This window comes from Carcharhinus amblyrhynchos, chromosome 6 (genome assembly GCF_965287045.1).
Source record: "Carcharhinus amblyrhynchos chromosome 6, sCarAmb.v2.hapA, whole genome shotgun sequence".
NCBI lineage: Eukaryota > Metazoa > Chordata > Chondrichthyes > Carcharhiniformes > Carcharhinidae > Carcharhinus > Carcharhinus amblyrhynchos.
The window spans coordinates 16715369-16735931 of record NC_137329.1 but is presented as its reverse complement, the minus strand read 5'-3'; the positions used below and the strand labels follow the sequence as shown (position 1 = coordinate 16735931).

The 20563-nt window shown below is 44.2% G+C and overlaps 1 protein-coding gene across 2 annotated transcripts in view; it reads left to right on the top strand.

Annotated features, from left to right (window-relative positions):
• Positions 1-19880, top strand: part of shank2b (SH3 and multiple ankyrin repeat domains 2b) — a 919901-nt gene extending 900021 nt beyond the window's left edge. For both annotated transcript variants that reach the window (XM_080189952.1, XM_080189951.1), the window contains one exon: positions 17329-19880. In XM_080189952.1, coding sequence (XP_080046078.1) covers positions 17329-17896 — 568 coding nt within the window. In that variant the 3' untranslated portion in view covers positions 17897-19880. The remainder of the gene's footprint in view (positions 1-17328) is intronic.
• The last annotated feature ends 683 nt before the right edge of the window (positions 19881-20563 follow it).

Here is a 20563-nt window from a genome sequence, read left to right as displayed (position 1 = left end):
CTGCATCTTCCCCTGAAAGCTTAGATCTTTCCATTAGCACATGACCCTCTCACTCTTGTCAACCAACCTAATCAAAATCAAAACCCTGTTTCGAAACCTTAAGGGAACCCCAAGTAAAGACAAATGCATTAACTGTTTTTAGCTAAAACATGCCATAAGCTAAAATTAGTCATTATCTTACAATCTCAACATTTGAGCTGCCTGTTACCCAGACAATTCAGCACCATATAAAACAGAGCTGTATTTTAAACATACTCCTCACAGGAAACATTTTGAAAATGCTTAAAGGGACAGTATCATCATAGTGTTTATGCTTCACAACCTACTTCTCAGAATCATGGAATTGTTACAGTGCGAAAGGAGGCCATTTGGCCCATCATGTCTGCACTGTTTTGTTTTGGGTTTTTTTTTTGTTTTAGATACAAGTTTCATTTACAAAAACACAATGCAAGGATCCTCAAACAGGTTCCCATTGTTCAAAAAAAAGAAAATCAGCATATGGAAGTTGCTTGTGTCTTTCGAATGTCTCTGCACATAAATATTGAATAAATAGTCGCTTTCCTCTGATAGAGCTTTGCCTTTAATTTTACACACAGAAATTTTGAACCAACCTGAAGTACAATGAAATGATTTGATCCTATAAGTAAACAGTTACTGGAGATTATGTGCAAGCAGTCTCTTTAAAATATCCCATTCACAATGTATTTAGAATGTATCAGTGATATCCAAGATCACTTTACATTCCTTAATTATGTCAGCACATTAGGGGCCAGATTCTCCAACCTTGCCCATAGTTGGGATTCTCCAATCCTGCTGCAGGGAATGGAGTTTAGGCTGAGTGTCAAATTCCCTGGCCCTGCTGGCAGTAGCTCCAGGGCATGAATGGCTGGAGAATTCCAACCGATGTGTAGAGCACACTTCATTCATTTTAAGATTCTCAATGAATTTAGAGTATTGTGCGCAGTTTTGGTCACCTAATTACTGGAAGGATATTAACAAGGTTGATCATTAAGGTTGAAAGAGTGCAGAGAAGGTTTACAAGGATGTTGCCAGGACTTGAGAAACTGAGTTGCAGAGAAAGGTTGAATAGGTCAGGACTTTTCCTTGGAGTGTAGAAGAATGAGGGGAGATTTGATAGAGGTGTATAAAACTATGATGGGTGTAGATAGAGGGGATACAAGCAGACTTTTTCCAGGCTAGGGGAGAAAAAAAACTAGAGGACGTGGGTTAAGAGTGAAAGGGGAAAAGCTTAAAGGGAATATGGGGGGGGGCTTCTTCACGCAGAGTGGTGGGAGTGTGGAATGAGCTGCCAGATGAAGTGGTGAATGCAGGCTTACTTTTAACATTTAAGAAAAACATAGATGGAGGGATATTGTCCAGGTGCGGGTCAGTGGGACGAGGCAGAAAATTGGTTCGGCACAGCCAAGAAGGGCCAAAAGGCCTCTTTCTGTGCTGTGATGTTCTATGGTTCTATTCCAGGAATGCTTTTTAAATATCATTCTAAATGCTTGATGAAATCCCTTGAGTTTCTCTTAACCTTTTTTAGATTTTTATTTACGAGAATAGTTTCCCAATAGGCAAATGTAGAAATTGAGATAAAGTTGGATTTAAAACAACTTAGATCAAGTCCTGTGGCTTGGAACATGAGTTATTGACTTGTTGATAAAACAAAGAAAAAAATCAATTTCCACTATTGCACAAGTGAATAAGTGGGCAGCACAGTGGTTAGAACTGCTGCCTCACAGTGCCAGGGACCAGAGCTTGATTCCTGACTTGGGTCACTGTCTGTGTGGAATTTGCATGTTCTCCCCAGTTTCCTCCGGGTCCCCTCCCACAGTACAAAGACATGCGGGTTAGGTGGATTGGCCGTGCTGAATTGACCCCCAGTGTCAGGGGGATTAGCAGGATAAGTATGTGGGGTTACAGGGATTGGACTTTGAGTGGGATTGTTGTCTGTACAGGCTCGATGGGCCGAGTGGCCTCTTTCTGTACTCTGAGATGCTATCAATTTAATAGATAAAGAACGATGTACAAGAAAAGAAAAATATTTTGCAGTGCAAATTAAGGTCAGATGGCTTAACCTTCCCAACCAAAGTCCCCTAGGAATTTATTCAATTTCATTCCTCTAACTTCATCTCATCCAACAGCATTTTTCTTTTCTTTCCTCCCTCATGGACTTACTTAGTCTCCCTTTAAATGCCTGGATGCTATTTGCTTCAGCTACTCTACATGGAAAGAATAAAGAGGTTTCTCCTTATTGAGTTAGATGAGCACTGAGCCCACGTTCACAATGGTAATTTCCAGATGTCAGAATTCTCCATTGAGAGTATTAAATAGAAAAGCTTCCCCCTGCAATGAGTTTAATCAACAGTCAATTTTATGCTATTGTGTCACAGCAGATTTGTTACAAGTTGCTATTTGAAAGGTAGCAACAGGATTGAGCCCATATCACAGACTAAAACCAATAATAACCAAAAACCTCACTTTTCAATGTCGCTGAAGCATTTCTCCATCGCAACAAAACCATGTTTGTTTAGATGATTGTAGCTGTGAACATCTCTTCAATGAGATACTACATTAAAGATTGACCATATAGTTCTTTTACCCACCATGTCCCTCCCTGTAATTAGAGGCATACAAGATGATCAAAGGATTGGATAGGGTGGACAGTGAGAGCCTTTTACCTCGGATGGTGACGGCTAACACAAGGGGACGTAGCTTTAAATTAAGGGGTGGTAATTATAGGACGGATGTCAGAGGTAGGTTCTTTACTCAGACGGTGGTATGGTCGTGGAATGCCCTGCCTGCAGCAGTTGTGGACTCGCCAACTTTAAGGGCATTCAAATGGTCAGTGGATAGGCATATGGATAACACTGGAATAGTTTAGGTTAGAGGGCCATTAGATTGGTTCCACTGGTTGGCGCAACATCGAGGGCTGAAGGGCCAGTACTGCGCTGTAATGTTCTATGTTCTATCTACCCATTCAGAAGGTCCACTGGAGTTAGGACAATTACCTATAAGGAAAAAATACTCTGGCGCAGATATTTCTATGAACAGATATACAGAATAACCTGAAATGAAAAGAACGTGTGCTGGAAAAATTCAGCAAGTCTGGCAGCATCTGTGGAGGGAGAAAGTTAATGCTCCAAGTTTGATATGATGACTCTTTGGAAGTGAATATTTGTGTGTAGAATCCATCTCAACCCTTAATGTTCAGGGCATGGCTGGTATCTGACTGTTTCTATTTAACCTTAAAGCATATATTTATCCATTTTCAGCTGTGTGCACTTTCACAGCAGCACAGTGGTTAGCACTGCTGCCTCACAGGTACCTGGGTTCAATTCCAGTCTTGGGTGACTAAATCTGTGAAGTTTGCATGTTCTCCTGGTGTGTGTGTGGGTTTCCTCTGGGTGTTGATGTTTCCTCCCACACTCCAAAGATGTGCCGATGAGGTGGATTGGCCATGCTAAATTACCCATTAGTGTCCCTAAGATGTGTAGGTTAGGGTTAAATATGTGAAGTTACAGAGTTAGGGCCTGGGTAAGATGTTTTGTCAGAGAGTTGGTGCAGACTCGATGGGCTGAATGGCCGCCTTCTGCACTGTAGGGATTCTATGATATTTCATCATTTTTAAGATGCTGCTTACATTCCTGCCTTATTGTCTGTCATGAAACTTTTCTTCATTAATTTGATTAGTAACAGCCTGTCTACTACATAGCAGTTCTGTTTCAGATGAAGCTAAACTATGAATATTCTCATCGTAGCTCTCATTTTTCCAAATTGTGTTAGGAACTTGTCAGAAAATGAGATGGGCATAGCACGGGTTTTGTGCAATTGAACGTAAATTAATTCCGATCAACCAATCTAAGGCTGTGAAATGAATTTACTCCAGAGGAGTTGTCCCGTGCTGGGAAAGAGGATTCTTGTTCTGTGTTGAATTTGCTAATAACGTGGTTGTACAGATCAACAGTTGGCCCCAGCATCCTCGAAGTAAAAGATTGGGGAAATGGGTTAAATTTCCCACGTAGTTTGCTGGCAAGGAATTAGGAAAAAACAACACAGCATTAAGCTCACTCCACCCCTGACTCAACTTCTTCCAACTCTTGAGGAAAGCCTTTACTGAGTTCCTGAATATCTTTGGGGAAAAAAAACTCCAAGGTGCCTACAAATGCCTCCCTGCTGTGGTATTTCCAGGATCTGAGCAACACACACAGTGGTTAGCACTGCTGCTTTGTAGTGCCAGGGACCTGGGTTTGATTCCCAGCTTGGGTCGCTGTCTGCACAGAGTCTGCATGATCTCCCCTGTGTCTGGGTGGGTTTCTTCCAGATGCTCCGGTTTCCTCCCACAGTCCAAAGACGTGCTGGTTAGGTGCATTGGCCATGCTAAATTCTCCCTCGGTGTACCCGAACAGGCGCTGGAGTGTGGCAACCAGGGGATTTTCACAATAACTTCATTGCAATGTAAGGCAACTTGTGATGAATGGGTAAAGTTTAAGAACGTTAATAGTTGGCCGGTGTCCGTGTGGCTAGCCTGGTACTCTTGTTTGGTCCAGTGCTGTCTTTTGGCATCTTTAATCAATGATCTTAGATCACATCTGTATAGGTCAGGGTCATCTGACTTGAACGCCTGAGACTTAGACTTCAGCAAGCAGTGGCTATCCCTAATCATCCATGGTTTCCAGTTGGGAAGCATGGATTTGCTTTGTTGATGCACTGTACTTCTGCCATTCACGCATTCTAATCACTTTACAGACACTTTTAGCACCTCTCTCAGCCTCCTTCATCCTCATTTACATTCCCTTTGTCCTATTACTGCCTCACCCCACCCTCAGAGTATAAATCTTTTATAATTTTTCTCTTAGCTCTAACAAAGGGTCATCCAAACTCAATGTTGGCTCTACTCTCTTCCCACAGAAGCTGTCAGACCTGCTGAGATTTTTCCAGCATTTTCTGTTTGTTTATCCATCACCTATGTTCAGTTCAATTCAACTTTATTGTCATTGTATAGTGCGCAAATACAATGAAAAGTGAGCTTGCAGCTCCCAGGTACAAAGAAAAAGCAAATGCAAGTAGTCATTATAAAATAGTCCCAATAGTCATGAAGTGTATTCATGCATATTGCACAATGCTCATTGCCGGGGAATATGTTAAAGGATGGGTAACAGCTCTGGAGTAGAAACTGTTCCTGAACCTGGTCAGATGGGTTTGAATGCATCTATAGCGACTCCCAGATGGCAGGGGGGGCAAACGGTCTATGGCTGGGGTGGGTGGGATCCCTAGTAATGCTGGGAGATCTCCGCAGACAGTGTTTATGATAAATGTCTTGGACAGGCTAAAGGGATGATCCTTTAAAACAGAGATGAGGAGGAATTTCTTCAGCCAGGGAGGGGTGAATCTGTGGAACTCTTGGCCACAGAAGGCTGTGGAGGCCAAGTCATAGAGGTTTACAGCATGGAAACAGGCCCTTCGGCCCAACTTGCCCATGCTGCCATTTTTTTTAAAAACTCCTAAACTAATCCCAATTGCTCACATTTGGCCCATATCCCTCTATACCCATCTTATTCATGGAACTATCTAAATGCTTTTAAAAAGACAAAATTGTACCTGCCTCTACTACTACCTCTGGCAACTTCTTCCAGACACACTATCCTCTAAATGAAAAATTTGCCCTTCTGGACCCTTTTGTATCTCTTCCCTCCCACCTTAAATCTATGCTCTCTAATTTTAGACTCCCCTACCTTTGGGAAAAGATGTTGACTATTTAGCTGATCTGTGCCCCTCATTATTTTGTAGACCTCTATAAGATCACCCCTCAGCCTCCTATGCTCCAGAGGAAAAAGAACAAAGAACAACACAGCACGGGAAACAGGCCCTTCAGCCCAACGAGCCCGCGCCGCCGTCCCATTGTCTCAGTGACCTATTCATGATTTTAGTCTACGCCTAATGTGCGAGGATCAGGGAGGTCCAATTTAGGGACAATTTGTTACCCAATCAATCAGCCTAAAAGCGCATCTTTGGGATGTGGGAGGAAACCGGAGCACCCGGAGGAAACCCACGCAACCACGGGGAGAACGCGCAAACTCCCACAGACACAGGCCCAAATCCATGTGTCCGCACAGCAACAGAGATAGTCTCTGAGCTGTCATGTTGCCCTCGAGATGGTCCAGTTTAAGCACACTAACGACATGAAGCAATAGGCAACTCCCGAAGCAACATCCAAGAGCAGCCCACTACAACCTGCCGCATGCATGCCCCTTGCTGGTCAACAAGGTGGACTTAAATGCCTGTGGAGACAAAAAATTCATTATTAAACAGGCAAAGACTGTAACATCCCTGAGGCAAAAACGGAATCCCAAGCCTACAATGTTTAGTAAGGCCTGCTATATCCCCCTATATGTAGACCGCTCATGTGGCTGTCTAAGTGACTCTTAAACAACCCTAGCGTGCCTGCTTCCACCACCTTACTCGGCAGTGCATTCCACACCCCCACTACCCTTTGCGTGAAAAACTGCCCTCTAATATTTGTCTTATACCTAGCCCCCCTCACCCTAAGCCCGTGACCCCTCGTTCTATCCATTTCTAATAGCGGAAAAAGCTTACCACCATTTACTCTATCTATCCCCTTCATAATCTTATAAACCTCTATTAGATCCCCCCTCAGCCGACGTCTCTCAAGGGAAAACAGCCCAAGTTCGTTCAATCTTTCCTCGTAAGACAGCCCTTCCATACCAGGCAGCATCCTGGTAAATCTCCTCTGCACTCTCTCCAGGATCTCTACATCCTTCCGGTAGTACGGCGACCAGAACTGGACGCAGTACTCCAAGTGAGGCCTAACCAACGTTCTATACAACTGCAACATCAGACTCCTACTCTTATATTCTATACCCCTTCCTATGAAGGCTAACATACCATACGCTTTCCTCATCACATTCTGCACCTGCACCGACACCTTCAGGGACTTGTGCACTTGCACCCCCAGGTCTCTCTGCATATCTATACTCCGGATAGTTCTACCTTTTATCGTATAACTCCCCTCCACATTATTCCGGCCAAAGTGCATCACCTCGCATTTCTCTGGATTAAATTCCATTTGCCATCTATCTGCCCAATCTACCAGCCTGTCTATGTCCTGTTGCATTGCCAGGCACTGCTCCTCAGTACCCGCCAATCCAACCATCTTAGTGTCATCAGCAAATTTGCTGATCACACCACCTACCCCCTCTTCCAAGTCATTAATATATACTACAAATAGAAGAGGTCCTAGTACCGAGCCCTGCGGCACACCACTGGTGACAGACCTCCAATTGGAAAAGGAGCCTTCCACTACTACCCGCTGTCTCCTCCTCCCAAGCCAGTTCTCCACCCATCTACATACCTGGCCTTGTATCCCATGAGCCTTCACCTTTTCTATCAGCCTACCATGAGGGACCTTGTCAAATGCCTTACTGAAATCCATATAGACGACATCAACGGCTTGTCCTTCGTCAACCGTTTTTGTCACCTCTTCAAAAAATTCCACTAGATTCGTAAGGCACGACCTCCCTGTAACGAAGCCATGCTGCGTATCCCTGATCAGATTGCAGCGCTCCAGATGTTCATACATCCTATCCTTGAGGATCCTCTCCATTAGCTTGCCTATAACTGAAGTCAAGCTCACCGGCCTATAATTCCCTGGGTTATCCCTCTGACCCTTTTTAAACAACGGTACTACATTTGCAATCCGCCAATCCTCTGGGACCTCACCTGTGTCCAAAGAAGAGACAAAGATTTGCGTCAGAGGCCCAGCAATTTCATCCCTCACCTCCCTTAGCAGCCTGGGATAGATGCCATCAGGCCCCGGAGATCTATCCATCTTTATACTGTCTAAAAGTCCCAACACCTCTTCCCTCGTGATGACTATTTCCCTCAACGGATCCTCAAACTCCTCAAGCACAGCACCAGACATCAGGCCCCTCTCCTGCGTGAATACCGACGCAAAGTATTCATTCAAGATCTCCCCCATTCCCCCAGGCTCCAAGCATAGTTCCCCTCCTCTGTCCCTGAGAGGACCAATCTTCCCTCTAACCATCCTTTTGTTTCTAACATAGGAGTAAAATGCCTTAGGATTTTCCTTAATCCTACCCGCCAAAGCCATTTCGTGGCCCCTTTTTGCCTTTCTGATGCCCCTTTTAAGTTTTCTCCTACATTCTCTGTATTCTTCTAACGCTATCTCTGTCCTCAAATGCCTAGATCTAATGTACGCCTCCCTCTTCCTCCTGACCAGGTCCTCAATATCCCTAGTTACCCACGGCTCTCTAATCCTACCCTTCCCATCCCAAAAGTCCCAGTCTATCCAGCCTCCTCTTATAACTCAAACCATCAAGTCCCAGTAGCATCCTAGTAAATCTTTTCTGCACTTTTTTGTAGTTTAATAATATTATTTCTATAATAGGGTGACTAGAACTGCACACAGTATTCCAAGTGTGGCCTTACCAATGTCTTGTACAACTTCAACAAGACATCCCAACTTCTGTATTCAGGCCATTGAGTGTTATTAAGACAGAGATCAATAGGTTCTTGATTAATAAGGGGATCAGGGGTCATGAGGAAAAGGCAGGAGACTGGGGATGAGAAAAATATCAGCCATGATTGAATGGTGGAGCAGACTCGATGGGCTGAGTGCCTAATTCTGCTTCTATGTCTTATGGTCTTGTGGCTGGGTGCCAATAATGTATTGGACAGTTTGACTACCCACTGCAGAACTTTCTGGTCAGAAATGGAGCAACTACCGTACCACAATGTAGTTTGACCAGATGCTCTCTTACGCACCAGTAGAATACCTGTGTTCATTGACCTACATTATCTTCCAGTCTGGGAGCACCTCAATTCGAAAAGTTCTCACCTTCAGCTGAAAAGCTGATGTCCCTTGCCCTTGGCATCCATCAACACACACTCCAGGGCCTTGGGATTCATTTTGAAGTGTGGTATCCAAAGCGTGAACACATCTGAGGCCTCGCCAGTGTGCTCTAATGATATAGCTTTCAGCATTCCTTGCTTTGTATTAGAAGCTTCTACGATAGCTGGAGAGCCCATATGTTTTAATGACTTGTCCACAAAACCATAAGAGATAGGAGCAGATTTAAGCCATTCGGCCCATCGAATATGCTCTGCCATTCAACCATGGCTGATATGATTCTCATCTCCATTCTCCTTCCTTGACCCCTTATTGATCAACTATCTATCTATCTCTGTCTTAAGGACGCTCAGTGACCTGGCCTTCACAGCCCTCTGTGGTAATGAGATCCACAGATCCACTGCCCTCTGACTGAAGCAATTCCTCCTCGTTTCAGTTTTAAAGGAGTGACCCTTCACTCTGAGGTTGTGCCCTCAAGTTTGTCTCTCCACTAGTGGAAACATCCTCTCCACATCCACTCTATCTCCGTATTCTGTAAGTTTCAATTAGATCCCCCTCATCCTTCTAAACTCCATCGAGTACAGACCCAGACTCCTCAAGTGCTCCTCATATGAGAAACCCTTCGTTCCTGTGATCATTCTTGTGAACCTCCTCTCTCATTCAAAGATTTCTATGTGTGCGACCCCACTTCAAAGGTAATTCCTGATCTGCAAGTTTTGGTAAGGGCATTAGTATATTTAAATGGTGTTATATGAAAATAAGTAAAAATGCATTGCCTCGACACTGATTATTTTTAAAATATTTGAGCTCATACAGGGAGGACAAAGAGGAACTTCAATGGAAGTTTTTAGAATATGTAAAGGACCTTTACTAAAAAACACAAGAACTACTTTCTCTCAAATCGATGACAACAGATATCAAATTAAAATTGTCACTGTGTGTGAGCAGAGACGTTAGAGTAAAAGTCTGCAAGGAGCCTTGGATGGATGACTTTGCCACAGGAAATGGTTGAGGAATAGACCACAGCATCTTCCAAGGGGAAATTGGATCAATACTTGGAGCAGAGAGAGGAATTGGGAGGGCAGGCAGGGGCACTTTTGGACTACTTTTAGCAAAACTCCAGACCAGATGTGAGGGGCCAAATGGTGTCGCCCTGTGAAAAGAGTGCAAACCCTTAGACTCCTGTAGCCTCTTTCACCATCACGGGGTGAGCTAAGGAAATGCAGCAGCCAATTTGAACCATTAAGGTCCCACAAACAGCAATGTGATTAAAAACCCGGCATTCTACTGCGTTGATGTTGAGGATGAATAACTGCCTGAGCAGGACAAGGGAGAACCTCTGCCCCTCCATGCTCCCTTAGCTTTTCTGATTTAGTGGGCGGGTGAAGGAGGATTCAAAGTGCTTCCTGCTCCTGCTTGAATTGTTTGGTGTTTTGATTTATTATTGTCACGTGTATTGGGATACAGTGAAAAGTATTGTTTCTTGCACGCAATACAGACAAAGCATACCATTCATAGAATCCCTACAGTGCAGAAGGAGGACACTCGGCCCGTTGAGTCTGCACTGACAATCTCACCCAGGCCCTATCCCCGTAACCCCACGTATTTACCCTGCTAATCCCCCTAACACCTAAGGAGCAATTTACCATGGCCAATACACCTCACCCACATACCTTTGGGAGGTATGTGGGAGGAAACCAGAGGAAAGACACGAGGAGAATGTGTGAACTCCACACAGGCAGTGATCTAAGTCAGGAATCGAACTTGGGTCCCTGGCACTGAGGCAGCAGTGCTAACCACTCTGCCACCACTTCACCCCTCCATTCATAGCATAAGTAGGGGAGAAGGGAAGGACAGGGTGCAGAATATAGCATTGCAGTTAACAAGAGTGTGTAGAGAAAGATCAATTTAATATATGGTCGATTCATTCAAAAACCAGATGGCGGTAGGGAAAAGCTATTCTTGAGTTGGTTGGTACTTGATCATAGACCTTTGTATCTTTTTCCCAATGGAAGAAGGCAGAAGAGAATAAGTCAGGTTGCACGGGATCCTTGATTTTGCTGGCTGCTTTCCCGAGGCAGCAGGAAGTGTAGATGGAATCAGTTGGTAGTAGGCTGGTCGGCGTAATGGACACGTCTACCCTTGTAATACCCTTTGTAGTTCCCTGCAGTCTGGGACAGAGCAGGAGCTATACTGAGCTGTGATACACCTATGCATTTTGGTCAAAAGAACCAGGGCAAGACTTATTCAGTTAATGGTGGGGCAGTGGGGAGAGTTATAGAACAAAGATCTAGGACAGGTTTGTAGCTCCTTGAAATTGGAGCAGGTGGATACAGCGGTGAAGAAGGCATTTGGAATGCTTGGATTCATTGGTCAGAACATTGAATACAGGATTTTAGACTTTGTATTAAAGTTGTACAAGACACTGGTAAGGCCACACTCGGAATACTGTGTACATTTTGGTCACCCTATTATAGAAAGGATATTATTAAACCAGGAAGAGGGTAAAAAACATTTACCAGGATGCTACTGGGACTAGTTTGAGTAGTAAGGAGAGGGTAGATAGACTGGGACCTTTTTCCCTGGAGCGTTGGAGGCTTAAGGGTGATCGTATAGAAGTCTATGAAATAATGAGGGGCATAGATCAGCTAGATAGTCAACAACTTTTCCCAAGGATAGGGAAGCCTGAAACTAGAGGGCATAGGTTTAAGGTGAGAGGGGAGAATTAGAAAAGAATTCAGAGGGGTGGTGAGTGTCTGGAATGGGAGGGCATTTTAATGCAGAATCCAAGATTTGATTCTAATTTGAGCTTTATTGCTCTCCATGGGAGAACATTTGTCAAGCTGCAAGATTCAGATGTAGCCCAGGGCAGTGGCCATCGAGCACCCAAGAGAGGGGTAGGAAACTAGGCTGGATTGGTCACACACTGCAAAGCCCATTGCCACTTAACCACTGGCTGAGACAGCAGTGCAACCTTTCCATCCTTCTAACTGAAGCAGCAAACTGACTTGAGAAATTTGGGAGCAAATCGGGTCCCTGGGGTCCAAACAATGAACTACAAACAGAATGAAGAAGTGAGAACCTAACAGATGCATAATAACAAATTCACATTCATAGACAGGAAGGCATGGCTGCTGGAAGTTTGACATCAAAACAGAAAATTGCTTTTGTGTGTTTGGCCTGCCTAATATACAGCAGACTGCATCATGAGCAGCACATTCTCAATTGAAAGAAGCACAAGTAAATCAATGGTTTTGCCTAAAAGTGGTCTTTGGAAACTGATAGAAAGGTAAGAGGTGAAAGAATAGATTGTTGCATCTTCTGTGCTTGCATGGAACACAGAGGAGGAAGATTGGGAGTGTTAGGTGATGAGTGGGCTAGGGTCCCTACAGAGGGGTAGATGTGACTAGCGGCTTCAGAAATGGGGTGGGGGATAATCTGTTGAATGCGGAGCTGGTGAGCGGCGCAGTGATGAGCACTGCTGCCTCTCAGCACCGGAGACCCGGGTTCAATCCTAGCCTTGGGTGACTGTGTGTCTGTGTGGAGTTTGCATGTCCTCTGTGTGGGTTTTTCAGTCCAAAGACGTGTGGGTTAAGTGGATTGCCCGTACTAAATTGCCACTTGGTATCCAAATGTTTGTAGGTTAGGGGGATTAGCCACGCTAAATTTATGGGGTTATGGGCATAGGGTTTGAGTGTCGGGGAGCTCGTGCATGCTCGATGGGCCAAATAGTCTCTAGGGATTCTATGATGTAGTGGAAGGTGAGGTGAAGAGGGATCCTGTAGTGATTTGGGGCTAAGGGGACAGGATTGTGGATGGGGAGGGAGTGGGGGGTGAAAGGATGAGAACAAAAGTTGCAAGCAGAAAGGACAGAGGTTTCTGGCTGTGATTACGTCTTTCCCTGACGGTTTCGTCACATGGTCTGCTCCTACCCGTGAGCCATTGGTGGATTAACACATCCGCCCTTGTGACTCACTAACTTCCTCCACCAATCGGAAAGCAAAAAGCCTCATTATCGATTTGAATGACATTTGACTGTCAGCCCCATTTTTTTCCCCATTTCTATATCTGGCCAAGAGAAATGCTTCCAAAATCCACATTTTAAAAAGTAAAATAATCTTTTTTAGTGTTGTGATGATTATTATCCAGAATTGCAGACTACAGTATCCTATTCCTGGAGGCTCCAGGCCCACCATGGAAGGTTAGCAACTGTGGTGAGGGCCCTGCCAGGGTGTGGTGGCTGGGGGTGGGTAGTTCCTCAGTTGAGGAAGCAGGAATGCATGTTAGAAGCACTATGATGGAAGGCAGCATGATCAGGATAAATGTGATGGAGACAAAGTGGGAGATTGGAATGTTACCACCATTCATGCCGGTGGGATTTTCCCAAAGAATCAAAGAATCCATACAGTGCAGAATGAGGCCATTCGGCCCATCGAGACGGCACTGACAGCAAACCCACCTTGGCCCTACCCCCGCAATGCCACACATTTACCCTGCTGATCCCTGTAACACTAAGGGACAATTTAGCAGGCCAGTCAACCTGACCTGCACACCTTTGGGCTGTGGGAGGAAACCAGAGCACCTGGAGGAAACCCACGCAGACGTGGGGAGAATGTGCAGACTTTGCACAGTGTGACCCAAGTTTTGAATTGAACTCAGGTCCCTGGCGCTGAGACAGCAGTGCAAGCCACTGTGCTGCCAATCCCACTGCAATGAATGGAGATTTGGCTGGGCGCCAACCTCGCTGCAGTGGGAGCGAGGCATGAACGGCCGATAAGATCGCGCCCAGAGAATGGAGTGGAATCCTTGCTGGGTGTGGGTGTGCTCAGAGCTGCTGTGGAGGTCAGTGGGCTTGTAGAGGCCATTAACCTTTAGCCTACCCCCTGAAAACACAAGCAGGGAATTGGAGGAGGGGATAGTCAGAAATGGGGTTTGTGAAGGAGAACGGGGTGGGGTATTCGAAGCTGAGCTGATATTTTCCAGTTTGGGGTGGGCACTAATTCAGTGGGCTGCAGAAAGAGACTGGGATAGGGTGACCTGTGTCGGATCGAAGGAACCTCCCCTGAAAAAGGGAGCCATGAGATACCTATTGCCAGACTCTTTAGGGGTGGAAGTGAGAGGAGTTGAAGGTGAAGTTGTTCAATCTGGCAGCAAAGGTACTAAATACTCTGTCATAATCGCATCAAAGAAGAAAAGTATTTGCAAATTTTATTCAAGTTATTCGACTTCAAGATTTGGGATCGTTCCTTTTTGAATGCAAATGGCTGTGGACTATATTGAATCTGAAGGTTAAGTAAAGCTGTAGCACTCACATAGCATGAAAAGCAAAGTTGGGACAATTTCAAACATTACAGTATGGGTATTTATTCGGTTCTGTCGAGGTGATAAGTATTCTGGCTGCTGAATCAGCAGTTGCTTAGCAACTAATGGCCTGGGCAACCTTGATTCAAGTGAATAATGTTGGCCTGATGAATGCAGGACAAAACGCTCTGTTGTTAAGCATAGGCAAAGACACCTCCAATACATTTCATTCTATGGCGTCTTCCATCTCATCATTAAAATTGTATTTGCTTTTCTGATTGCTGTTTGCGGAAGACCCTCCTTTTTCACCGAGTGTAAACCCCAACTCTGAAGTATAAATGGCTGCTTTGTTTTGAGCTTTTCTTTTCATTATTTCCACGGAGTACCAAATTGCCAAAACATTAAGAAATGGTGGGGCAGCACAGTGGTCAGCACTGCTGCCTCACAGCACCAGGGACTCCCAGGTTCGATTCCCGCCTTGGGTCACTGTCTGTGTCTACGTGTTCTCACAGTAAAAAGTCTGACAACACCAGGTTTAAGTCCAACCGATTTATTTGATAGTCAACTATCAAAGTTTACTATCAAATAAATCGGTTGGACTTAAACCTGGTGTTGTCAGATTTTTTACTGTGTTTACCCCAGTCCAACGCCGGCATATCCACATGTCTACACATTCTCCCCATGTCTGCATGGGTTTCCTCCCACACTCCAAAAGACGTGCTGGTTAGGTGCATTGGCCATGCTAAGTTCTCTCTGTGTACCCGAACAGATGCCAGAGTGTAGTTACTAGGGGATTTTCACAGTAACTTCATTGCAGTGTTAGAGTGAGCTGACTTATGATTAATAAATACATTTTAACTTTAAAAATTCTGAAATTAACATTAGCATCAATTCCACTGCTAATGATCATACTTTAAGAAATGGATTCATAGTGCAGCATCACAGATGGAACAATGCCACAGGGTTCAGCCTTCAGGCCCCAACTATTTACAATCGATATTAATGACTTGGATACAGGAATAGTAAGTACCACGGCCAGATTTGCAGATGGCACTAAAACAGGTGGGATAGTAAGTTGTGAAAATGAAATAAAAAATTTACAAATGGATATGGATAGGTTAAATGAATGAAGTAAAATGTAGCAGATGTGGATAAATGTGAATTATCCATTTTGATAGGAAAAATACGAAAGGCAAATTATTATTTAAATGAAATGGATACAGAGCAATGGTGAATGGTTGGTTGTTTCTGGACAACAGGAACCCAGATACGGTGCTCCCCAAGGGTTGGTGTTAGGACCCCCTGTTTTCCCTTACATTTATATATAAATGAAATAGACATTTTGGCCAGAATTTTCCAGCAGTTGATGCCAATGGGATTCTCTGGTCCCATTGCAGTGAATGGAGATTTGGCTAAGTGCCAAATTCTCCAGCCTCCCTTGTGTGATTGGCTGGAGAAGTCCAGTCTTTGTGTGCAGGGCATAATTTGTGAATAACACCAAACCCAAAGAATGGTGAGCTGTGAGGTTAAAGGTAAAGCAAGGGGACATGCAGGATGGACAGATATCTGGCAGATGGTATTTTAATACTGAGAAAGTTCAAATTGGTAGGAAGAATGAAGACAATGTGAAATAAAGGGTACAGTTTTGGTAAGGGTGTAGGAGCAGAGAGACCCAAGGGCATATGTCTGCAAACCGTTGAAGGTAAGTTGAGAATGTGGTTATGGAACACATTGTTCTGGGTTTTTATAAATTACGTCATAGAATACAAAGAAGTTATGATAAATCTGCATTAAGCACAGGTTTGGCCTCAACTAAAAGACTTGCTCTGAGTTCTGGGCACCACACTTTAAGGAGAATGTGAAGGCATTAGAGAGAATGCAGAAAAGATTCACGAGAATGGTTCCAGGGATGAAGAGCCAGTTACCTGGTTAGATGGGAGCAATTGGAACTGTCCACTCTGGAGAAGAAAGGATTAAGAGGAGATTTGATGGAGGTGTTCAGAACTGTGAGGGATCTGGTCAGAGAAAGTGTTGCTGTTGATCAAGAAATAGAGCATACCGACTTAAGGTCAATGGCAAAAGAATCACCAGGAACAGGAGAGGTGATGGCCTAGTGGTATTATCATCAGACTGTTAATCCAGAAACTCAACTAATGTTCTGGAGATCTGGGTTCAAATCCTGTCAGGGCAAATGGTGGAATTTGAATTCAATAAAACAAAATGTGGAATTGAGTCTACTGCTAACCATGAAACAATTGTAAGAAAAACCCATCTGGTTCACTAATTTCCTTCAGGGTAGGAAACTATGCTTAGGGGTAGGTTCTTTACCCAGAGGGTGGTGAGGGATTGGAATGCCCTGCCTGCTGCAGTTGTAAATGCGCCTAGTTTGGAGGCGTTTAAGAGATCCGTGGATAGGTTTATGGATGAAAAGGGATTGGTTTAGGTTAGAGGGTCATTGTTTTATAACTGGTTGGCGCAACATCGTGGGCCGAAGGGCCTGTTCTGCGCTGTTATGTTCTATGTTCTACCTGGTCTGGCTTACATGTGACTCCAGAGCCACAGCAATGCGGTTGATTCTTCAATGCCCTTGGGCAATGAGGGATAGGCAATAAATGCTGGTCCAGCCAGTGATGCCCACGAACCATGAATGAGGAAACAGGGAGTGGTTGGGGTTTGAAATACACCGATTTGGTGGGGGAAAGAGATTCAGTTGTGGCTTTCTGAGCAGTGGAAACTTTCAGGATTATGGAGTGCAGTTGGAGGGAGTGCGATTAGGTGAGTTGCTCTTATCGGGGGCTGGCATTGATAGGATGGGTCAAATGGCCACCTGTGCTGCAAACATTTTCATCATCCTGTGAAACTTCCTTCCCGTCCCTTTTTAAATTTGGCTTTCGTTTCATTTGTGTGTCCTCCAGTTCTGATTGGCGGGCAGGGAAGGGATGGTATCTAAAATAAGCAGTCTTATATCCTGCCTGAAAGAGAGAGGTAGCTCAAAAAAATATTTAAAGGACTGTACAGCAGCTGATAACTAGGGATGGTACAACTCCACGACGCCACCCTTTCCTTCCTCATCCCAGCCATAGCTCCAAAGCAAGTAAATTAACTCTTTTTTTTTCATGTGACTTGTTCCACAGGATTTCTGATGGAGTAAACAGTCCTTCAGGTGTGCAGCGGAATGCAACTGTAACTTTCACCATTCGGCCTGGAACCAGCCAACCAATTACCGTTCAGAACCGGACGTCAGATTTTGACAGTATGACCATTTTGAAACGAGCTCCAAGCCCCGTGGCCTCCCTGACGGACGGTGGCCAGGCCCCCCGGCCCTCCTCCCTCCCGGCAGTGGTCCCCTCGCCTACTCTCTCCGATGCCTTCGGCTTCCAAGGCCAGCCGCTTGCCGGGGACGGGCATTTTGGCACCCAGCCAGGCCGCAGCCGGTCCCCCTCTCCGTCCACGCTCCAGCAGCCGGTCTCGAACAAACCCTTCGCGTCCAAGGCCGTCCTCCTTTGGACTAAACACGACGTGGCGGACTGGCTGGACACTTTGAACCTCGGCGAGCACAAAGATGCGTTTTTGGATAACGAGATAGACGGGACACACTTGCCGTCGCTTCAGAAGGAAGACTTGATCGATCTCGGGGTGACGAGAGTGGGGCATCGAATGAACATCGAGCGAGCTCTAAGACAGCTACTATCGGTCAGATAAACGTTTATTTGAATGCTTTACAAAGTAACTAAAAAGATCTCCCATTATTTTTGTCAACAGTCTACATTCACCATAGCTCTGGCTGGAATATAATGTGCGACTGAAATATTTTTAAAAGCTCAGCATGAACATTTGTTCTGGGAAAAAAAAAGCCTCTAGTACATTTATAAGCACAAATAAGTTGACAGTATCAGTGGCTCATCAGTCAAGCAATTCCGTGCGCCACTGATGTGCTGAGGAGTAGTGCAAAAGTGAAGATCCTTTTGTGATGTAAATATACTACAGCATAATCTATATTTTGAACGATGACCTTTTAATATTGACCTCACTTGGACATGTGTCTTAATGATACTGTAGTTGAACCAGCAGAGCTGTGTTATATACTTTCTACGTTGGCTAGTACAGTATTTCTTCATGAGGATCACAATCAATATTGTAAACGATGTGAAGCAGATCAGCTCACCGCTCCCCCCTCCCCCCTGTTTCCCGCCCCCTTTTTTTTCCTCCCTTTTGGACAAGAGAGTGATGCTGACCAGAATTTAGTTTCCTTTCTGCTGAGCAGTCTTTTATCATTTCCAGTATTGTTGTTGTGAGGGGAGAAAGAAGTATGAAGCTCTTTTAACTTTTCACGTTTTGACACACACACACACACACAATCTTCAATATTCTATTCCATGACGGGGGCACTGTTGTAGCATTTGTCCAATTCTTTCCTCGAATAGCTGAATACAAGATTTTGGTTTTTCTCTCTCTCTCTCTCTCTCTCTCTTGGTGTTGCCGTGTCTTTTCCGACGCTGTTGTCAGGAGGTGCTCTTGAGAACAGCGACCGAGGGTGTTGAACTGAGTCATTATTGTCTTCCAAAAGAGGCAGTTGATTTACCACAATTATCTACTAAAGCAGGTCTGGAGCGTGCTCTGAATGGGCCTTGTTGATTTTATTCCGCTTCGGAGCGGGTGGGTTTGCTCGTCGGGAGCTGTGTTAGGGGAAAACATATCTTACTGAAAATAAAATTTAACACAAAAAGGGGTTTTCTACTTGTCATTTTCGCTGCTATTCTTTTTTCACAGCTGCGTATACATTTTATCCTGGTAAATGGGTTAGCGACATGTAACGTTAAGATATTTCTAATCGAGGGATCGGAGCTGCACAGTATAAACTAATTTTTGAACCCACTGTGCCAAAATACAAGTGAAGTTGAATCTGAGCAGATTTCTTTTGTTTTCGTTGAGTTAACGGTTGGCAGTGGATGCTTTTTTTGGGCCTGGCCTTTTTTTTCTGAGGTGGCTGGACATTTATCCTGAGAAACTTATCCGTAGAACAGCAGGTAATGTGAGATGCCTTCTTGCCAACGTACTGCATACTCACTCACTCACCTTTTTAGGTCAGCTTTTCTGTTGCATATTGTAATTTTAAAAAAAAAACTGACAATCTTTAAAAAAAACACTTAGTTTGTGTAACAATTGTGTATACAGTACCAAATCTCACGAGATGTAAATTGTGTATTAACATACAGGAACTCCAGTTTCCGGGAGACTTTGAGTGCACTTCATACTGTTAACTTCAGCAGGAGCAATTAGCTGTGACTGTTGGGGGACGTTTTAATTCACAGGTTTTAATTCTCGCACAGCTCTTAGTATTTATTTGTGGTATTTATCATTTAGTTACATAGTTGATTCACTCACTCCTCTGTAATTGCAGTTGAGGAATTATCCAGTTGATCTGGCAATGATTACATCAATGAGCCTACAATATCATTTTCTTTACAAATAATAGTCACTTAATTTTTTTTATTTCGCTGGTGCATTAAGGTGTAACTCACTTTAATTTGTGTAAAAGACTTGTGTTCAGATTTTTAATGTTGCTGTAATTTCTGTGATTTGTATATCTTCATCTAGATTCCATTATTAAGAGCTCCTGTAACTTGCACTTTTCCCAACCTCTCAATAACTTGTATGGCAACCAAATTATTAAATAAGAAATAAATATTATAACAGCAAAGCAAAGTTGTGTTACTGATTGCAGAGATTACGCCCGTTGGCCGGAATCCCCAGTTCCCTTCTTTTTGACCACTGTTAGTTATACTTCCAAAAACTAGAAATGGAATTTAGTTTCTACTTACTCAAACTAATTCAAAAATACCCAATTGTTTTTAAATGTTTTCCCTAACACTCTGCTCAAAGTCTCCCTCTGATAGACGCCATGCACTGATTTGCAGGGGCAGGAATGTCAACCCTCAATAATGCTTCTGATTTACCTGTCGCCCGATCTCCCATCCATCCCCCTCCCCCATCACTACTCTCTCTACATCTCCTTCAGTCCTACTCCCCCTGCCCTTTCCCTTTACAGCCTGAAGCTCTCTCCTCCCACTCTTATTCTATCTCTTTATCTCTCCCCTGTTGTTTCTCCCTCTCCCTCTCTCTTGTCCACCCCATCCCTGTTTTCTCTCTCTCTGCTTGTTCCAGATGTTATGGAAAATTGCCATGTGAGCGATCAAAAGGATGGACCAGCATGCCATCTTTATGCATTGCAACTTGGTGCCTCGGAACATGTTGCATGTCAGGCTCTGTCTGGCTCTCGCTCGCACTCTCTCATAAGAATGAGAAGCAGGAGTAAGCAATTGATGGTCAGCCATTCAATTCAGTGATGATTGATCTTGTCTCAGCCTC